Source organism: Manacus candei, unplaced genomic scaffold, assembly GCF_025592945.1.
Source record: "Manacus candei isolate 608988 ecotype Guabito, Panama unplaced genomic scaffold, ASM2559294v1 h1tg000028l, whole genome shotgun sequence".
Lineage (NCBI taxonomy): Eukaryota > Metazoa > Chordata > Aves > Passeriformes > Pipridae > Manacus > Manacus candei.
The window spans coordinates 21,256,098-21,277,692 of NW_026138076.1; the positions used below are offsets into that span (position 1 = coordinate 21,256,098).

Here is a 21,595-nt window from a genome sequence, read left to right on the forward strand (position 1 = left end):
TATACCCATCTTTTACTCAGTCTGTACATCACACTATTAGAAGGCAATTACCTAAATTAGAAATTCTTCAGGTCATTAAAGCTAATAAAATTCGATTTTCAGTGTAAGAGCATTCACATGCCAACTAAGCAAACAATCCTTCCTCACTACACCACAAATAGGGTAGGAACTCCACTTCTATTTCAATCTACTATATCTAATTATTGAGCCTTTCAGCAGATCCAAACACTGCATAAAGTCATCCAAATTAAAGAGGAAAAAAGGTGATTTTTTAAGGCACCTCATCTTTTTTTCTCATACTTCAGCTTTGCCTTCAGCAAGTTTTGGAATGTGGCAGTTAAAAAGTGCTTTGAGCACTGGCCACCTTAAAGCCTCATTATTTACTAATTTAAAGCCCAGAAATGCTCCTGCCTCCAAGCTATCTACTAAGACTTCAAATCACACCTGATTTTGCATGTCCTTGCACTGTTTTTTCAGACTGCTTTACACCTAGATCTTTCTCTTCCAACTTGCCCTCAGGAGCAAGGGCCATGACAGCCCCAAAATGCTGAAGTCTAGCCATGACTAGAAAATGACATTGTGTCTCTCGTGTCTTTCTAAGTAGCACCAGCTAAGCCACATGTTGAACAAACAACAGCATGTGACACCCAGCAAGGAGGGGACAAATTACACCACATCCTGCTTTTGTTTGCACTGATCCTACTCATCTGGGGGCAAAAAAATTACTTTCAGATGTCCCACTTGAAATTTTAATACTGTTTCCTTTTATGAGCAGAAACTTTTGTGGAAACATGATAAAATGGATTAGAGGATAAGTGACCAGAAGATTGAGGGAGGTGATTTTGCCCCTCTACTTCGCTGTTGTGAGATCCCACCTGGAGTGCTGCATCCAGCTCTGGGGTCCCTGGCATAGCAAGAACATCAACCTGTTGGAGCAAGTGCAGAGGAGGCCACAAGGCTGATCAGAGAGCTGGAGCACCTCACCTATGGAGACAGGCTGAGAGATTTAGGGTTGTTCAGCCTGGAAAAAAGAAGGCTCTGGGGAGACCTTAGAGCAGCCTTCCAGCAGCTAAAGGGACCCTACAAGAGAGTTTGACACAGACTTTTTACAAGAGCATATAGTGATAGAACAAGGGGGAATGGCTTCAAACTTAGAGAGGGTAGGTTTAGACTGAATATTAGGAAGAAATTCTTTACTGTGAGGGTGATGATACACTACCACAGGTTTCCCAGAGAAATTGTGGATGCCCCATCCCTGTTAGTATTCAAAACAAGGTTGGATGGGACTCTAAGCAACCTGGTCTAGTGGAAGGTGTCCCTGCCCACGGCAGGGGGGTTGGAAAGAGATCGTTAAGGTCCCTTCCAACCCAAACCATTCCGTGATTCTCCTTTCCCCCATGGCCAGCCCCTGCTTCGCCCCGGCGCTGGTGCCCGGCCCTGGCGGCACTCCGCGGCGGTGCCAAAGCTCGGCACCCGCCTCTCCCTGCACCACCGGGCTCCAGCCCTCGCTTCACGGGCACTGCGCAGAAGGAACCGGCGGGGGAGCCGCGTGTTTTACGGCTTTCGCACGGATCCACAGGGCATCGGCGTTCGGACCCGGTCCGCCACTCGCCGCCGAGCCGCTCCTGCGGCCGCACCGCCCGCGGGCCCCGCTCCGCCTGCGGCGCTCGGGCGGCTGCGCCGGACGGGGCCCAGTCCCGCTCCCCGCCCCGGGGCCGGCCCAGCGACCGCCCGGGCGGGCCCGCACATTGCCACCGCGGGGCCGCCGCCGCTCACGGCCCGGCCGCTCCGCGCCCTCCCGCCGGTAGGTGCCTGCGGCCGCCACCGTCCCCTCGGGACAGCGGGTCTGAGCTCGGGGTGGCCCTGGGGGCTCCATCCTCGCTCCGGGGAGGGGCTGGGCAGCACTTGGGTATCCGGAGTGTCTCGGCAACCACCTCGGGGTTACCGAGGTTAGTTATCCCTTAAAACACAGCCGGAGCCAGCCCGTGTGTACAATCAGCACCGCGCCTCTGCGGGGGGGACGGGCTAGGGGGTGAGCGAAGTTGACATATTTTTTGAAAGCATTAGGTGTTTGTTTTTTTTAAAGCGGCCTTGCTCGGTAGATCACTTCTAGTAAGTGCCAGCACATGCGTGTTGCTGTGGTTGCTGTTTGCCTGTCCATTTCATTCCTGTGCTTCCGTTCCCTTCGGAGATGTTTTCCCGTGGCCTTTCCAGGCCTTTAGAGTTCCCGCTGGACTTTAGTTCACTATCCACTGAATCTCTGTGGGCACCAGCGTAAAGGGGGGGAAACACTCATCAGATACATTTGAAAGATATTCTGAATGAACCTGTCTAAAAAAAAAAAAAAAAAAACCTCTAACTTGACAAATGTTGTGACTTATAACGATGGCTTGCAATTGTAAAAGCATTTCAAATGCAATGCTTAATACAGCTAAGTAAAGCTGGATCCTCATTAAATAAAAGAAGAGCTGATGGTTGTTTAAGATCCGTCAAATCTTCAAATTTGTCATCTGTCTTTAAAACTCCACAGCTGGCAGTAAAGGGAGGGGGAGGGTGTTTTTTTGCTGTTCACTGGCATACCAACAAATTCCTCAGGTCAAAGCTATACTGCTATTTGTGTTTATCAAAACAGGAGCATATTTCTGACCTAATCTCTCTGCACAGTTGTCATTGGGAGGCTGTGACAAAAGCTGAGAGTATGAAGTTGAAACCTTTTCCTTCAATTGATTCCAGCGCTAATTCTAACCTGATTACGTCCACATTTAGTTTATAATGGCGCACATCTATGGAGATGAGGAATTGGAAGCATTACTTATGGGAAACACACATACCAAAGGCACACTGCAGTTCCTATTCACTTTTCTAGCTTCATGTCCATCTAATTACTCTTTCCATATAGCTATGAATTATTCTCGGTTCATGACTGCTGTGAGTGCAGCAAGAAAAGCATCTCCGATAAGAGTCCTGAGTGAGTACATGTCCATTCTTTCCAGTTTCTCAGAAAGAGTATCATTCTACATACTGGTCTTTGCTGGGGTATCATGGCTTAAAGACTTCAAAAGGCTTAAAAGAAAACCATGCTGTAAGCAGACAAGCAAGGCCAGATTACTGCTTTGACTTTGTTTTTCTTTATACCTGTTTGTTGTCTCAACTTGACAAAGTGAATAGCCTTGAACCATTTCAGAAACCCATCCAGAGAGATGAATTGGTATTATCATTTCAACAAGTGTCTGAAAAATCTCTGCTACTGTCTCTGAACCAGGGCTTTGGCCACAATTTGCTACTGAGTTTACACTAGTTGTCCAGAAACAAGCAACTCCTAATGACTTGAAATTCAGTCCCAGCGTATTTCTTTCCACCTAGCTTTCATGTATCCTGTTTATGTCCATAAATTCCTCACGACTATCTTTCTCTCAGTATTACTACAATTTCCTTTTCCATATTACACTATCTTGAGGCTACCACATTACAGTCTTCTGTGTGACAGATAGAAAAGGTTAACTGCCTACTTGTTTACTCAGTTGAAACCTATGGAGACCTGCCAGAACTGGAGCATGAGACATGCATCAGCAGTTAAGCCTTCAGGGGTCAATTTCCTCTCTTGGTAAGGGGCTGGCATTTGTTGTACTGCTTAAAATGCTTCATATAGGTACAACTAAGTCAAGTAATTCACTCTAGATAGTCTCTTTTTCAAGTGATACATTGATACACATCATAGCGCAAATTATAAGTAGCACAGTTCCTGCAGAAAGACACATTCAGACTGTAGTTTTGATGACAAAGTAAATCTCTCTTTACCAGACCAAATGTTACAGGCATAACCCATATTGTTGTACTAACTGATAAGAATTAATTCCCCATGTTCTAGTTTGCTAATAAGTAGTGGAAAATAAATTTGAGAACAGGAGGCTTTAAGCCAGATCTGGTGTCATCTCTCCTCTCATGTCCGATGTAAAACTGTCAAGCCAGCATGAATGCCATCTTGTGAGCTCTTAGATTTAATGTAGTCAAGTGCCCTTGCTGGATTAAAGTCCAGTCTGCACTGCATAGATTGGATCTGAGTGATTGTGAAACTCTGACTTTAAAGCAAGAGTTAAGATTTTCTTCATGGTTAATTATTTATACAGTGGCATTATTTAGTGGCCTCTGCCACTAAAACAAGGCTGACAGAAGTGTTTCCACTCCCCTATAGAAAAGCTATAATCATGTCAGCATAGCTGCACTACTGCCATGTCAGCTGAAGTGAAACTGAACAAAAAACAAAGTCAGTCATTTCAAATCAGTCATTTCAAATCAGTCTAAACAGAAGATCATTAAGATTTTAAATTCTCGAAGCTCAGAAGATCAGTCACAGAAGTTTTAATAATAGAATAGTCCAGATTGTTTTAAAATATAGTGGTTTTAACTTCAGATAATTTTTTCTCTTAGTCTGTCCTGCCAGTATCTCCCTCCCTGCCTCCCCAAACACCTTTTTAATCCAAACAGAAAGACGAGTTTAAGAAGAATTGTCCTTTTTAATTCAAGATAGTTAAAAAAGTGAAATATGGAACAAATTCCTCTGGACTATTATTATATATTGACTAAAGGGTAGGATCAGCGTTGCAATAATCAAATTGTAACCACGGTATTTTCCTTTTAATCTAGCTGAATTGATGCAGAAATCTCCTCCATCTCTCATCTCTCTGGCTGGAGGGGCACCAAATCCTAACCTTTTTCCATTTAAGAGGGCAATTGTTGACATTGGACATGGAACTCCTATTGAGATTGGGGAAGATCTGATGAAGAGAGCTCTTCAGTACTCAGCCTCAGCAGGGTATCTGTCACAGCTACTTGCACTTCAAGATGCCAGAATCAAAGGATCATAATATCATTTGTTATTGCATTAATTCACCTGTGTTTTTAAAACCTGTTCTTAAACCCCTTTTTTCCAAAAACAGGTTCTTTCAAAAAACAGGCATCTTTCAATTTACCTTACTCTAAAACCCTAATTCTAGTAATTCGCAAGCCAGAGCATTTCCTGGCTGTTATTATTTGAGAATCCAGACTGCCAAATCAGATATTAATTAAAAGATACTGCATTACAATATGTAGTTTCCACATTCTGGAATATTTATGTTCTTTTCATTTGGCACCAAATATTAAAGTCAGTAAACTTGTGGTAGTGAAGTGGAGGTATTTGTAGTTGTGTCATTTTTGGTACAAAACTTTGGTAAAAAAATTGCATATTGCTACATTACTTAGTGCTCACATGAACTCCCCAGCACTCAGCACTAAGTCAGGCTTGGGACAGGTTTGAAAAAAATACTTAGGTACCTACAGAGTCACACAGGACATTAATCAGTTAAGACTTTTCTTAATATTTAAATGAACCCAACCATTTGTGAACATCCTACGGGTTTTAAGACTTTTTTAAAAAAATCTGTTTCAGAAATCCTTTTAATCTGCAGCATTGAGAGCTTTGTCACATTACTAAATTTGAATACAGAATGATCACTTCTAGGAGTGGATACTGTTCAGCCTCCACCCTGTTTCATCCTTGGCAAATAATTTCTGCCTAGACTTCAGTATGATAATTTGGTGTATGGACCACAGATGCCCATCTCATTTGCATAATTTGATAAAGCAGTCATAAAAATCACATCTAAGTGTATCTGTGTGGCAGACTCGGGACTGTGTGCTAGATTTGGCAGTGATTTAGAGAAGCAGCGTAGCTTTGGCTTGTATAAGATGTTAGATGCACCTTCTTATTCATGTTTCAGGATTCCAGAGCTGTTGTCTTGGCTAAAAGATTTCCAGCGGAGCCTACATGATCCCCCCACAGCCAATTACAGTCCTGAGCAAGGACAAATGGAAGTGTGTGTCACAACCGGCAGCCAGGAAGGCTTGTGTAAAGTAAGACCAAAAGCTTCATATATTGAAAGTATTTCATTCAGAGAGATGTTTATTCCCACGTCAGTTCATTTGTATCAGCATTAAGTGCCACTCTATAACTATATGCAGGATACTTTGTTAAATGAATGCCTGACAGTATTATCAATACAAGATAACGGAACTGAAACAAAATTGGTGTGGCATTCAAGTCTGTTGAGACCCCATGAATGTTCCAGTAACCAAAGAGCCTGTCAGAAAATATGTAACATTCCATGTTATTCAAGTGGTGCAATAATAAGCACGCACATGCATTATTTGCTTTACCTTAATTCTGTTCTAAATAAGTTTCTTCTTTTTACTTCCAGGGTTTTTTTAACTTCATGAAATAATTACCCTTTAAAGTCCACTCTCACTGTTTATTTGATCCTTTCTGTAACTTATACAATAGAAACAGTGCTTCAGAGCACTGTCTTTCCGTGTCAAATCGGTATTCTCTAGTTGATTACCTAGCTTAATTTGGCTGTAAAGCAGATTTCTCATCTGTTCATTGCTTTTCTCACAGACAGGATAATTAAATGGTTAGAGAATTACTAATATCTAATCAAGATTTTTAGTCCCACTAAGTAGTCAGAAGTATAAGCACATGTACAAGAATGTAGCAATATTTTTAAAATAGACTTTTCTTTTACAGGTGTTCGAAATGCTCATTAATCCTGGAGACAACATCCTTTTGGATGCACCCACATACCCTGGGACACTAGCAGCTGTAAGTATTCATTAGCTACAAAACACTGTAAATGTTACATTTGAACTAAACAGCAATTTACTACCTGATCTGCAGTCTTATACAGATTGTTTGCATTTACCATAAAAACGTATCTAAGAATCAAGATTTTAGAGTTCAACTCTAAATATTTATAAATATTAATTCATAGAGGGTTTTCTACTGGAAGTTCTATAAAAACTATTCCAAATTCCTCTTCCAAATCCCAGTTCATTCAAGGGCTAAGGTCACATTTGATTGGGTTGGAAAGAAATGACATCAGGACCTTGTTGAATTGGAGCAAATTTGTAACAACTGGGTGTTTTAACATGTTAGCACAGTCACCTGAAGTATTTCATCATCAGATTATACCATAACTATAAATAGTGTAAGATTGGAATAGGCCTGAAACATCCATATATGAGTATGAAGAAGTGAATTAGTCAGAACTATACAAAAGTAACACAGTTTCCTTCTGACAAGTAACTTAATCAGTATAAAATTAAGTGTCAGCTCAAAACGTTTAAAAGCTGTAAGAAGGCTTAGAATAAATAATACACCACAATTTCAGTGTAGTCTCCCCTTGCATTAAAAGAAATTCTGTTATTGTTTGCTGTGCTAAATTTAAATATGTTGCTTAATCAGCTGTACTTTTTTAGAAATGTATTTTAACAATGCAGCAGCTTGCATTTTTACTTAAAAATGCAGAGCACTACATGGTACAAATTGAAATTCCACAGAGGATAGACAGCAAGCTTCTTCATTGGTATTTTACCTATATTTTTTCGTACTGTTGTCAACATGTCATTGCAGTAGCATCATTTCATTCTCCTTTGTATTGCTGAATATATCTATTGAGAACATATTGTTTGCCCTTTGTCAGTGAAGAATAGCTTATAGGTCTGGCACTTCCACTGAAGTAGAGTGTAAATTGTCAGTAGGAAGCGAAGATACTATGAACTTAACTGTCTGCAGTGAGAACATGAGGAATCCCAAGAGAACACAGTTCAAATTCACAAAATCCCTTTCTGCTTGCAAAACCACATGTGATTTCTAGAAAAAAGCTGCAATTGAACATAGGAGTTACCCATTTCTTCTCAGTTTGCTTAATAGGGCAAATAAAGAGTAATGTGGAAAGTTTGACAAGCTTTATAGCAAATTCAGGCAAACTTGCTTTTGACTCATGAGCAAATGGAGTTTGAGGTAGCTCTAAAATCAGAAAGACAGTCTTTGTATTGATGATATTTTACAACACCAATGACAAAAGGAAGACCTTTGAATTACATGATTGTGACAGTTTTGTTCCTTCTATCAACAGCTGAGACCCTTGGGTTGTAATATAATTAATGTTCCTAGTGACCAACATGGCATTATTCCAGAAGCTTTAAAAGAAATTCTGTCTACTTGGAGCTCAGAAGATGTAAAAAATCATAGCCATCACCTTCCCAAATTCTTGTACACTATTCCAAATGGGTGCAACCCAACCGGCAACTCTCTGAGCACAGAGCGCAAGAAGGAGATTTACCAGGTATGTAGCTGGGGCCTTGTGAACCTTGTAGGTAGAAATAAATAAATGTCAGTCTCGTTTCAGTTGAGGATACTCATGTGGTATTTGGGCCCATTATTGGTCCACTAGACATTCCTCCTAGAACTTGTTTCTAGCAGAATCTCTTTCATGACAACTCTCCAAAGGTGGACTACGCATTAGATAAATTGTTTTTCAATAGTAGCCCATTGATGGCTGGTACCTTTTTGCTGTGGGCTTCTAATCTGATTTACTGCAAGCTGCCTGTGCAGTTTGCTACATGGAACAGAGCTCCAGTTACATATACGGGTCCTTGTACTACGGATACTGTGTTTACTCTTATAATTGCTTCGTGCCTAAAATGGGCACTTGAAAGCTTCTCATGATGGGGCCTTGTATATAATGAATGACCAATCAATAGGAGCATAATATGGTCCTGGTAAGAAAAAAAAAAAGAACAAAAAAACAAACCAAAACCAGAATGAATTTACAGTGTCTTTATCTTATAACAGATCTTTACTTTTTTATTTGTTTCTGTAGCTTGCAAGAAAATATGATTTCCTCATAATAGAAGATGACCCTTACTACTTTCTTCAGTTTGAAAAGGTAATTTGTCTTCCATAATCCTTAGTAACACCTTATTTTCTGGTCCAGGAGAGAACTAAGGTTTGAGCCATGGATGCTCCTTCTTCATGTCCTACCAAGGTAGTTGTAGGCCTCACAGTCATTTCCCCTTTCAGTCATTGTCCCCTTTGTGACATTTTATGTTCTGTTAATCAGCAGTTCAAATTCCTCAAGCCTCATACAGGATAGAATTTCCTTCAGAAGTCAGAAAAAAAGCAAGTGTGTCACTGAAGCAGCACTTGAAAATTGCAGCCTCTTAGTGGTCCTTTCAGACCAGTCTCTTCTTTCATTCAGCAGAAGACTTCCAACTCCCCATCTACTGTACCCCCTTTGCCTTTTGGAAAGCCCAAGAGAGTTCTCCCAGGTACCACAGAAAGTGGTACTGGATAGGTAGCTTCCCTTCTTCATGTAAATTTTCCCCAGATTTCACATGTGAATCTACAGTTGCACAGTCTGAAAAAGTACCTAACATCTGAAATGAAAATTGGTCTTATAAAGCAGTAAAACATGGATAGAAGCTAAAGTTCAGTATTTTCTATTTTGAAACACATTTTTATGGGAGGAGGCAATAAAATAGTTTCACTGAATAGTATTGAATACTATTGGGTAGCTTTGTTAGAAAGTGTAGGGGAGAAGGTGTAAAAGCAGAATTCTTGATAAGTAAAAAGTATGCTGAACTCAGATCATTTCACTTTGGTCACATCTTCTGATTTCATTTTTTAATAAAGCAAAGCAAAAAGCTACAGGACTCCATTTTAGAAGTCACAGTACCTGTTTACTCCACAAAGAAATCTTGGCAGAAAAATCATTATTTCTCACTCCTTCTTATGGCATCATACCAAAACTTGAACTGAGCACTTGTATGATGAACAGTGGGCTAAGTAAGCATCAAAAAATAACAAGGCTGATTTCTTGAAGACTTTCATAGAATATTGAAATCACATCTCAGACAGCTAGCCTAAACAATCACTTGTCAGCAAGTAACTGTAATATTTTCCTTAGAAGACACATCTGTAAAATATTTATTATCAAAATATTTCTTTTAGAAATGAACTGTGTCTTCATGGTAAGGAAAATAATTCCATCTTAGTCCTTACTAGCACCTTGAATTTTATTTTTTATTTTTATTCCAAGCCATGGGCTCCAACTTTCCTCTCAATGGATGTGGATGGCCGAGTTATCAGGACCGACTCTTTCTCTAAAATTCTCTCATCTGGGTAAGGCCAACTGCAGACTGCTTAGCATTGCCTATTCAGTTAAGGCACAAGTCTTTATACAAGATTATCAGACATGTCATAGTGGTTTTTCATCTAATAACTATCCACTTGTGGAATGAACTTCTAAATCCACGGCTTTTCACAGTCTGCTCACTTTTCATGTCATCTCTTGGCAGTCATTTAACTCCAGGTTCTGTTTCTCTTCTGATACTAATACTTAAGCCCCTGTCCCCAGGCAACCCATTCTTGCAGACACCATGTAGGCAGAAAGACAGATGCTGTATTCTAGCTATGTTCCTGGAACTCCTAGAAGCTTTTCTCTCTTCTTTTTCCATTTCTCTTTCTATCTCTTACCATTCCTGTAGACTCACTGAACTTGTAATAGGAAAAAGAAACGATGGCATCATTCTTCACAAGCTGTTCATAGGGTTATACTTATATCTAGCCCTACAGTTCTTTCAGGTTGTTTCCACCTGCCTGAAAAAACTAAGCTGGCTGTTTTCCATTTCACGCTAGTTGAAATACTTGATTTTTAACTTTCTTTTGTTTATAACCTCATCCTTGAGAATGTAAGGAGACAACATGATGCTAAGTGTGATTACACTTCCAGAAGTGACACTATAAAATGGCATGATGCAATTTTATCTTTACCAAAGACACATATGAGTTTACTGGTTCTATTTCTCCTCAAAGAAAAATTTCAGCCAATCTGTAAAGATGGGTAGTAAGAATTGAAGCGTAAATAACAATCAAGTTTATCAATCTAAATTCCATTTCTTCTGCAGTACTGAAAGGGAGTGAAAGAGTAAAGCCATTTGCCACTTCTCATCTGTTGTCATAAAGCCTGAGCATTCATGATTTTTCATTGTGTGAGAACCTCTTCCCTGTGGTTTATGTAATCTTTATGGTTGCAGAGGAAAGCTTACAAACACAGAATATGTCCAGAAGACTCATATTTAAGAATCCACTGTAAGCATTAAAGCCCGTTATTTGTTATTATTTCATAACTTTGACACTCAGCTTCTAAATTGCATAAGCCTGGGGCTTAGGGCAGTATTAAGATACAGAGAAATGCATAAGAGATCCTTACACTATCAACGAAATGGTTACATGTTTTCCTACATACAACTCTGTCATAGTTTGACCTGCCCTCCCCCGGGGGGGGGCTGGAAGTGGTTGGTCCCAGGTGAGTTTCTGATGAGGGGCCAGTCAGAGCTGTTTTTCACCCCTGTGAAATAAGCATATTACAACAGCTGGGAGGAAGTTGTTGGCAGAGAGAGAGAGAATGGAAACCATGAGGTGAGGCAGAGGAGAGAGGCCTGCGGGTGCCTTGCAGGGGGCCAGGCCCTCTTTTCCCCCCCGGCCAGGCTGTGAGGGAGCCCAGAACAGTATTATAACTGGACCGGGTGCCTGTAGCCAAAGGCTAGGGGGTTTTTCCCCCCCCCCACTGCCCAGGAGAGGCGGTGGCATGGACTTGAGAGGCCAACCAGGGGGTTAGAGCCAGCTCCCCTTGGCAGACAGGCACAGCATTGGAGCCGAACCAGAGATGGGTTGAGGGGTGGCCCAGAGCTGAAGAAGCAGCTGTGATCATGCAGAGCTGGAAGAATTCCAGGGAGGGGAGAGAGACTGAAGCAGTCTCACTGCCACCTTTCCTCCCCCCCATGGCAGGGGAGGAGGCAACCCTAAGCTGAGACTGAAATAAAAACAGAGAGACAGGCCGAGGGGCTCGGAGGTGCCCTATGTTAGGTTTGAACGAGGGCAGCCGAAACCGAAGGACGAGGAAAGCGGGGGATGCCCCCCTTGCTATGTGGCAAGTCAAGCTGATGCTGCAGCTGAAACAGAGAGAAGTCAAACCAAGCAGGCTTTTTCTGGATAAGGACTTTGGTGAAACTATTTGGGGTATAAAAGACTGAGCAAAAACCCAGAAACCCTGCAACCCGGGGAGGAAGAGTGGACTCAAAGTGGAGAAGTCCCTGAATCTTACTTCCTGGGAGGAACCTTCACAAACCAGGGGAAAAGGACTCAAAAGCTGACTCCCTGTAACTTGTGATGAAGACCTGGTACAGCAAGTGTTCCCTTGCACTCCAGATGGAGACCTTAGCAGAGGCCAAGGAGCTGGTGGGAGTGCAAAAGACACCTTCCCCGATACTCCAGTGAGAGAGACTTTAGCTATTGCCCTGAAGGTTTTTCTTCTGAACTGATGTGTGAGGGCCCTCAGGGGTGGTAGGAATTGTATTAATATTGTGTATTTACTTGCTTTTTAGTTTCTGTAGTTTTTATTCTATTAGTAATAAATTGTAATATAATTCCCCATGCTGAGTTGTGCCTGTCTGAAAACTCTTTCACGTTGAGGCAAATTGTGGGAGAGCTTGGAAATTGGATTTTTGGAGGCTTTCAAACCATGGCAAACTCACACAAAGTATTAGCACATTGCATTTCTGTAGTAACTTTTTTCTATTTTGTTTTCTAGGTTAAGAATAGGTTTTCTGACAGGTCCCAAGCCTCTTATTGACAGAGTTGTTCTACATATTCAGGTTTCAACAATGCACACCAGCACTTTCACACAGGCAAGTACCAAACTGCCATCTGCATTGTATTTAGAAAAGACAGTACATTCCAAGTTATAAGTATACATTCCATTAGCAAATACCTTTGCACTTTCACAGTTGCTCTGCACTTTTGCAGTTTTCTTTATGCACATTCATTGTCAATTCTGCTAAAGGAAGAGAGACCACCATAGAACTTAGAACCAGAGGCAGAAGGTTGTCTCAGTGCATGGATAGCACAGCTAATATCCCTTAACCCTCAGATTGCAAGAACCGAGATTTGAAATACTTTATATCTCTTCCCAGTAGGTTCATTTGGAAAACCTCAATGTAAAGCATACCTTGGAAGAAGCACTCATTTTTTTTTTTTCATTCTGCTTTACAATTAGAACAATACTGGCAGCCCAAAAGACATTACAAAGCAGGCTGCCAACTACAGCCCCTTTATGGTTAGTGATAAGGAAAGGAGACATTGAACACAACTAAATATGGCTTCCATCTTCCAGCTCTATTAGTTCATCACAGAGGCACTATTAAAGTGAAGAGGCTGATATGGACAGGAAGGTAAAGCAATATACATTGCCTTCCTCTTTCTCCCTGAATACCATAATTAGCTTTCCATCCATTTTTCCCTCCTCCCACCCCAACCTCCAAATGCTACCATGATCCTTGGATACTGTAATGGCCTGTTGCTGTTGGCACCTCTGTCTATAAAGGGCTCCAAGAGACAATGCATGCAATTTCATGCCTGAGGAATTTTGAATAGTGCATCTGGCTACATATTTTTTGATTATTTGGAAGAGTTCTGTTTAAAACATGGTATTGATGATGTGTTTTATTTCTTTAGATTATGATATCACAGCTGCTTCATCAGTGGGGACAAAAGGGTTTCTTGGAGCATGTTGACAGGTAGGGTCATGTCATATGCTGAGTCCCATAATCTGTTATTCTGCTACTTGTTACCTACATCAAACATTCTTTGCAGTAAACAAGTCAAAGGACATATATCAGTATTAGGCCAAATAGATAAGGCAGGTCACCAAGACTGTCAAGTTCACACTAGAGCCTGAAGGAACTCAGTATGAAGTTGCAGACATGCAGGTCAGGGCATGTCTCCTCCCACTACAGGCAAACAAATGATCTGCCAGTCCACTGGCACAAGCATTATGCAGCTCCCATCTGAAGAGAACTTGAGAGGATCCTGGAAGCTTCAAGTCAATGAATAAAGTTTTCATCCCTGCTAAAGTGATAGGGTCTAAAGCAAATGCTAAGATCACTGAGCACAGAATTTACTTAGAAAGAATCAGCTTCTATAAAGGGAGCTCTTGCCTCACTACAGCAGCAGGGATTCACCTTCTAACATCCTTGATCTCATGATTGTGGATACTGATTGAAAAACCTCTAGAGAGCAATGAAGTTCATCTACACACACCAAACATTGCCTTTTTCACCACTCTTGGAGACAGAGCGCTGGACTACAGTTTAACTTAGTAAGGCATTTCCTAAATACTGACTGATACACCTTTTTCATTTATTTTGCAGAAGGAGCATAGTTTCTTTTGAATATCAGTACCTCATTTTAGATGCTGTACTTAGATATCATTAGAGCCCCAACCTTCCTACTTCAGTGGGAGTGTGCTATACTCTGTAAAGGCCTGTAACAGGAATGTGACCAAAGCATGCAGAAAGTTCTTATATATCACTGTAACAGCCACTTCTGTCCTCTGAGCACCTGCCTGATGTTCATACTGTAAACACCAGTACTTAAAAAAAAAAAAAAACACCAAAACCAAAAGCTGGCACGCCAGCCCTAGCATTGCCTTGTTTTAAGAATTAGGAACATAAAGATAAGTTTCACAGAGAAACTTAAATCACACTTTAGCTCAACTTGCAGCAGTTCTAAAAAAAAATAAATCCCAAATACATCTCTGCACTTACCTTCTTGTGGGCCAAAAGGCAGCCTTTCTCAGGCCAGAAGGCTTGAAGTTCTTCCTCTTGAACTAAGGAAAATAGGATTGCAGTAAGGTAGCTGCAATGCTTTAAACCTTTTAAAGGCAGTTGTCAGGTGATATTGATGAGGCCTGACAGCTGACTGGAGTCTCCTCCAGGTGATTTCATTAGTACAAAGTTAAGTTGTTAGATCATGCTTTTGAGTAGGAGCTGGCCTGTTGTATGGAGCAGCTACATTTTTGGGGTAGCATTGTCTTACTAATTCTTATCATTTCATTCCAACATGGAAGTAAAATTGTAACACAAAGGTACAAAGCTTGCAATGGAATTTGCAATTTTGGTAAAAACTGCACAAGTGGGATTTACCATTTCATACATAATGTAGCAATAGGTATAGTTGAGTTCCAAAGCTATTGGTGTTGGAGTTTGTCTTTCAGGTGTAATAAAATACAGCCAGAAATCAAAGCTATTGGTTCAGAGAAAAATTTGTATTTTATCTAAAAAAAATATGTAAAATTATGAAAATAAAATTTGTATTTTATTTAAAAATACAAATGTGGAATTATGCAAATTACTAAGGATGTTTTCAGAGATGGGAACACATTTGCATCTGATTTATGAACTCCATATCAGGCATTTCTCTTGTGTCTTCCATTGCACAGCTGCATTATTTTATATCAACAAAAGCCACTGCACATGACTTATCCATGTTGAAATTTGGGTTAAGGTCATTTTCTCCAGTAAATGATTGAATTACTTGAAAGTTGTACTTAAAGTGTAAAGGACATAGGTTCAAAGGTCTAGAATAGGGGAAGCTGTCAAATAGGTTCAAAAGTTTAGAAATGGGAAAGTTGTCAAATAATTATGGCACGTTTATCATATGATTTGCTTTTTACCTTGTCAAATGCCATTTCCACGGGTACCTGTTACACAAATTCAACACAAATGCACAGACACAGAGACTGTGCTTATGCATATGTTTAAGTCCTTAATTTTGTTCAATATCTGTGTTTTGTGCAGTAAATATTGCTAGCAGGACTTGTATCTACTGTTATAACAGACAGAATAGTATAATATATAACACCTTTCCATGATATATATGTAAAGTTTAAGAAGCAGCCACATAGGGCTGCTTCTGTCTGGTTGATCAGTTCTTTGTTGGAGGTGTGCTGTAGCATTGAAGACTTCTCTGATACATATACAAAGTTGTATATACACAGTATACTGTGTTGTGCCCATCTAAGATATGCTTATATTTCTATTAAATGTGCACTTAGGTTGTTCAAGTAGAAAAGTTTTGGTTTTGCCTTTGGAAACAAATGGACTCTGAAACACCATGTGTTCTGACTTTCAATTGATAATTTGCTTTCAGAGTGGTGGATTTCTACAGGACCCAGCGGGATGCAATGCTCGTTGCTGCTGACAAGTGGCTAAAAGGTCAGAGTGCAACAGAGATAATTCCTTAAATTTTTTTCCAACTATATATCATCTTTGTGCTCAAGAAAAATCACTTAAGTTCATCTCTTGACTGAAGTGACAGATAAGCACTATAAGCAAATCAACAACATTAAATATTAAGCTTAGGACAAATTATTTATTGCTGTTGTTTTTATGCTTTTCTAGTGCAACAAGGAGATGGGGAAAAAGCTCACCACATTACAGTGTAAAGCAGTTTTTAAAAGAGCATGTATTTCACTTCATTATGTTCTTATACTTTTTCTATTTAAAATCTCTGTCTTTAAAAAATCGCTGAAATAGTGACCTTAATTTAAAAGAAGATACAAACAATCACTATAGCAGCAGTGATGATATTTAACGTCAGTCAATTGCAGGTGTTCCCTTTTGTGGTTAACCATAGAGCACAGAAAGAATTTAATCAACAACAATGCAGTCCTAGTTAGTCACTCACTGCCTTTAGTCAGTCTAAGTGGAATCAGCAATAACTGCTTAAGAACTGCCCACCTACCCTAGGTGGTACTTCCATGGGACATGGGTTCTTGGGCACCACACAGTCATTAATGTATCTACTCCTGCTAATTCCAGGTGATTTATATATTTTTCTATATTGCTCTGAACAACCATGGGTTGTTGGCCTACATAGGCCCCCTTTGTCTCAATTCCCCAAGTTCCAAAACTTGGGTAATAGCACAGGATGCTGTAAAGTATATTGTGAGAATACACTCTTGTAAAAGACTGCAGGGTCTTCATGTTTTCTAGTAAAAGAAGCTGTAATATTATAGAAGACAGACCTTTATTTTGTAGATATGTAATGGTAAAATACATTGAGGAAGAACTGGAGAAGAAGATGTTAAGTCAAATAAATAGTTCTTTAAAAATATGTCCAAAACCATATAAAGCATTCTAAGTAAACGAAAGGTATACAGTAAGTCTGCAGATAATCCTTTCTAAGCCTCCCATCTCCTTGTAACTCCTAGGCTCTCCTTTTCTTTGGGACAAAATCAATATTAATTGCAACTTAAAACACTTTTGTGCCATATTAAGAGAAACTGCAACAGAAAAATTATTTTAGATTGTTTACTTGATCTGAAAGTAATCAACAAATATAGTTTGCTAATGTTTGGGATATCTATAATTCAGAGGAAACACTTTCACAAAACGTATTGAGGTTACCAGCACAAGTGCAGTAGGCCCTTACAGGTATGAGTACTTTAAATTTGGAAAGTGGCAGCCTGGCTTGGTGGCCTGCATTCCCTTTCAGTTCATTGGAACAAAAAATCCACAATATCACTGAAACTATGTATCTGTTAAAGTTGGGGCATAAGTTTCTTCCTTGATTCCATTTTCTCTCTCTCTCTCTCTTTCTCTCTCCAGGCTTGGCTGAATGGTACCCTCCTGCTGCTGGCATGTTCTTATGGATCAAAATTAAGGGTATTTCTGATACACAGCAGCTGATAATGGAAAAAGCTTTGCAGAAAGAAGTATGACCTATGATTTAATGGCTTATGATCTTAAAATGAAAAGTGGGAAAGATAAAATATCTATGTCTATCCACACATATATGTACACATAAAAAAGCAGGAGAACTTGTCATGCATCATTATTGAGTCTGCAAGTCAGGCATTGTGGCATAGTTACTTATTAACAAAATCCATTCATGTCTGTTTTCAGATGTTGATATTTAATCCATTTACTTAAATTTAAACTGTTATAACATTTAGTACAATATGTCCTGTATACAACAGATATATATATAATATTAATGACAGAATCATAGAATATTCTGAGTTGGAAGAGTCCCACAAGGATCATTGAGTCCAACTCTTGGCCCTGCACACGACCATCCCCAAGAGTCACACCATGTGCCTGAGAATATTGTCCAAATGCTTCTTAATCTCTGTGAGGCTTGGTGCTGTGACCACTTCCTTGGGGAGCCTGTTCCAGTACCCAGCCACCTTCTGGGTGAAGACCCTTTTCCTAATATCCAACTTAAACCTCCCCTGACACAACTTCAGGCCATTCCCTTGGGTCCTTTCACTGGTCACCACAGAGAAGAGATCAGTGCCTGCCCTTCCTCTTCCCCTCACAAGAAGCTGTAACTGCAGTGAGGGCTCCCCTCAGTCTCCTCTTCTCCAGGCTGAACAGACCAAGTGACCTCAGCCACTCGTCATATGGCTTCCCCTCAAGGCCCTTCGCCGTCTTTGTTGCCCGTATATACGTAGCTACATCTATGATGGCTGTTTACTAAAACGTTTTAATAAGAGAAATTAATTATGGTTTTATTTCTACAATTTATAAGCACTGTGTACTGAGTAAACTACCCCCTACCTCACTGGTGCTTCTAAACATTGTGATGATATGTCTGACCCAGTAACCCACCAGCCTAGGTAACCAAAACCCAAGACCCTTTGATTTTGTTGTGAAAAGTCTGATCACTGTCTCCTCATTTTGAAGAGAAGAAATATATTATGCCATGATCTGATATGAGTGTTTAAGCACTGAGCCTTCTCAAATTTAATTTAATATAGTGTTTTTTTAAAAATGCAGACGTGGTAATAACTGTGTGGCTAATGAATTTTTCTTAGGTATTACTGGTTCCTGGAGGAGCATTTAATATCAATAGTTCTGAGCCGAGTTCTTATGTCAGAGCCTCCTTCTCTCTGTCTTCTCCTACTCAGATGGATCTGGTAAGTGAGATTTATTATTTTTTTTTTACATTCTTAGCAAGACAGTTTCTCACACAATAATGCTCCCTTATTTTTACATACTTCTTATATGTTTTCTTGAATGTTACTGTAGGTTTTTAGTCCTTAGGTGATTAAGCAGTACTTCTGAAGCAGTATTAGCTGTTTCTTAAGCAAGATACTCATCCAGATGACATGAAAGCTACCAAATTTTTAGGACCACTTAAAATTTCTCTGTGTATCTCATACATGCAGAGTCTCACACTTAAATGTCCCAGACATTATTTATAAATGCTTTACTGAAGTCAGAGTAAGTTCTGCTGTTTCCTTAAGCATTAGTAGGCATCGCGTATCTTTTATTTTCCAGACTGTCCTTAGATTCTAAGACTGAATTATCTGTTTTCTTTTATGTGGGTGTTGTCAATCTTTTGTAAGAAAGAATATTGTTTTTCTTTCATACAATTTACATATATGTTTTATTTTATTTCTCAATAATTACTCTTGTATGTGTTTTAGGAGCATTTTTTATGTTATTGGCTCTATCTGTAAAATCAGTGGAAAGAAAGATAGGAGACATCTGTTTGTGCAGATTTAATACTCCTTTGATTCAGATGCTTGAAACAGTTCAATATTTGTAGTTATAATTTCATTCAGTTGTGAAGTTTTGTAAAGATAAGCACTTCTATTGCCTTTTTATTGTTTGCGTGTGGTTAGGGCAGTTTTAGTAGTTTAACAGGTTTGATGTGTTGTCTGTTTATGTAATGCTAAATATAAATGTGAAACACATTTTTGTCATTGCAGGCCTTCAAGAGACTGGCTGACCTTATAAAAGAATCTTTGTCAAAAAGCTAAATAGAGCTCTTGCAGCAATTAAAATCATCTCCAGAAATATTTACTAACATTTAGATTTCATCAGAACACTTTATAAGCAAGCACAATACAGTAAATGTTTCCTTAGATATTTTCAGCTAAAAAAAAAGACAAAAAATGGAAGTGAAAAACAATTTGCCTAATTTATTTTGACAGGGCAATTAATTACTAAATATATTACAATTCAGAAAAATTTAAAATACTAAAACCCAAATTGTTCTATTTCCTGTCAAATCTATGGTTTTGTTAGCTTTGAATAAATTTTTGTTCTAACTTTTATTTTCCATTTGGGTTGGGAAACAGAGAAATCAGTTACTTAGGAAGTTGCACTTGAGGTGGTCTTAGCCACTGTTACTTAATCTCAACTGATACATTCCTCCAACATCTTTCATTGGAATTGTTTGTGTATCACTTTCCTTCTTGTCCTACTGTATGGCATCTGGTTTTGAGGATTTGAGAATCAGTATTTAATTTTACTAAAGTTTTGACAGATAAAACTGATATAATGATGTTAAAAAAAAAGAAACTGATCCAGCAAAATTAGGCTATGATTACAAATAAAACTGTATGGCCTGAGGTCCCTTGCAGTTTGCATGGGCTTTGCAGCTCATTCTCTATTTTGTAAAAGGTTTTCTGATTGCTGGCTTTTACCTCAGTCTGTGAATAATTACTCTGTACCTGTGTTAGAAAATCTCTTATTTGCAAAGGCATGTAGATGTGCTAATAGAACAGTTCTTGGTTAATCAGTCAGATGTGTTTCTAAACAGAGAGCATAAGTAACTGAACAGGGGGCATAGAAATTCCAGCATACAATAAACATGACCCAAAATCCTGGGACAGGCCAATGGTGTTTTACCTCTGTTAATGCTTGATTTTTTGGATGAAACTGCAAGAAAGTATTTTAAGTTCATTATTAACCAAATACAGAGAAAGTTTGAAGTTCTATGTAAATCAAGGAACAGAAATACCTTCATGTTAATTTTTTCCAGAACCTTTCACAGTATATTCACTTGTTATATCAATCCAGATCTGATTTAATATAAGTTGAAAATAAAAAGAAAATATCATTTTGAAGGTATTCTCCAAATTCTGTTCAGCTATAGGGAATCTTCTAGCTGTAGTCAGATTTGTTAATGTATTTCTGGGATATTCATTCATGAAACGAGTCAGCAAGACCGTTATTCTTCTCCCATGTAACATCTGAGCTTTGCAGGGTTACACAATAGCTTCCATAATCACTATGAGAAAAGTGACGTACAGCATGGTATTCCTGGGAGCAATGTTAGAAGAATGAAAATGTATCCTTTGCATTTTTCATTCAGAATTATTACAGTTCGAACACTGCAACTGTTCTGTTCCTGTGTAACACACAGCCTGGAGTGGGCCGTTCAAAACTGTTATTGAATAATAAAGAAAACAAGATGGATTAGGGCATGCACCAGTACAGCTCAGTGGAGTTCTTTTACATATTTGCCCCAGTGGATCACAATCCAGATTGCAACAGCAGGACTGAAAGTACTGTGGATCTGTAGGTTACAAGATTTTAAAATACAAGGTTCCATACAGAAACAATTTTTAAAGGATGAAGCTTAAAATGGAACTTGCATTCATAATTTAGGGGACAATGCCCCAAAACTAAACCAACTGTTTTCAACAATAACTCTACAAATTCTTAGACACCACCACTGATGCTCAGGGACTGACATTCAGTTAGATGAAATAATTCTCTACATGCTCACAGTTCAACATAAAAACTGTCTGTTTATATACACACATACGTTCTCTCTTCTAGTGAATTCCCCATAAAAATCTTTTTTTCCTCAATTATTCACTAATCGCAGCTGTGCTGAAGGGCTCTTGTTTGAAAGTAAGGGGGATATTTTCCTTCAGATCATTGACCTGTGTGAACTTAGAATTTTTAAATGTGTTTTATGCATAATAAATGGAATTATGTTGAAGTTGTTACCATTAATAATTCCATAAACCTATGGAAAAACTGTTCCCCCTTGATGCATCTGTAAAATTCACAAAGCAGAAGTGTTGTGTGAGTCTCAGTGTGTGGAACAACACTTGTGCATGATGTGCGT

At 39.3% G+C, this 21,595-nt stretch overlaps 1 protein-coding gene across 3 annotated transcripts; it reads left to right on the forward strand.

Annotated features, from left to right (window-relative positions):
- The first annotated feature begins 1,660 nt into the window (after positions 1-1,660).
- On the forward strand, positions 1,661-21,466 carry AADAT (aminoadipate aminotransferase). 3 transcript variants are annotated; one of them, XM_051790193.1, is made up of 15 exons: positions 1,790-1,804; positions 2,900-2,968; positions 3,522-3,604; positions 4,645-4,813; positions 5,760-5,892; positions 6,563-6,637; positions 7,953-8,162; positions 8,700-8,765; positions 9,918-10,000; positions 12,471-12,567; positions 13,394-13,455; positions 15,869-15,933; positions 17,329-17,435; positions 18,540-18,641; positions 19,440-21,466. In XM_051790193.1, exons 3-15 carry the CDS (start codon positions 3,562-3,564, stop codon positions 19,488-19,490), a joined length of 1,263 nt encoding a protein of 420 aa, XP_051646153.1. In that variant the 5' UTR covers positions 1,790-1,804; positions 2,900-2,968; positions 3,522-3,561; the 3' UTR covers positions 19,491-21,466. The 3 variants fall into 3 exon arrangements, with proteins under 3 accessions (XP_051646150.1, XP_051646153.1, XP_051646152.1); XM_051790190.1 differs by lacking the exon at positions 3,522-3,604 and having other exon boundaries at positions 1,661-1,804; XM_051790192.1 differs by lacking the exons at positions 1,790-1,804; positions 3,522-3,604 and adding an exon at positions 1,887-1,949.
- Positions 21,467-21,595: the final 129 nt, after the last annotated feature.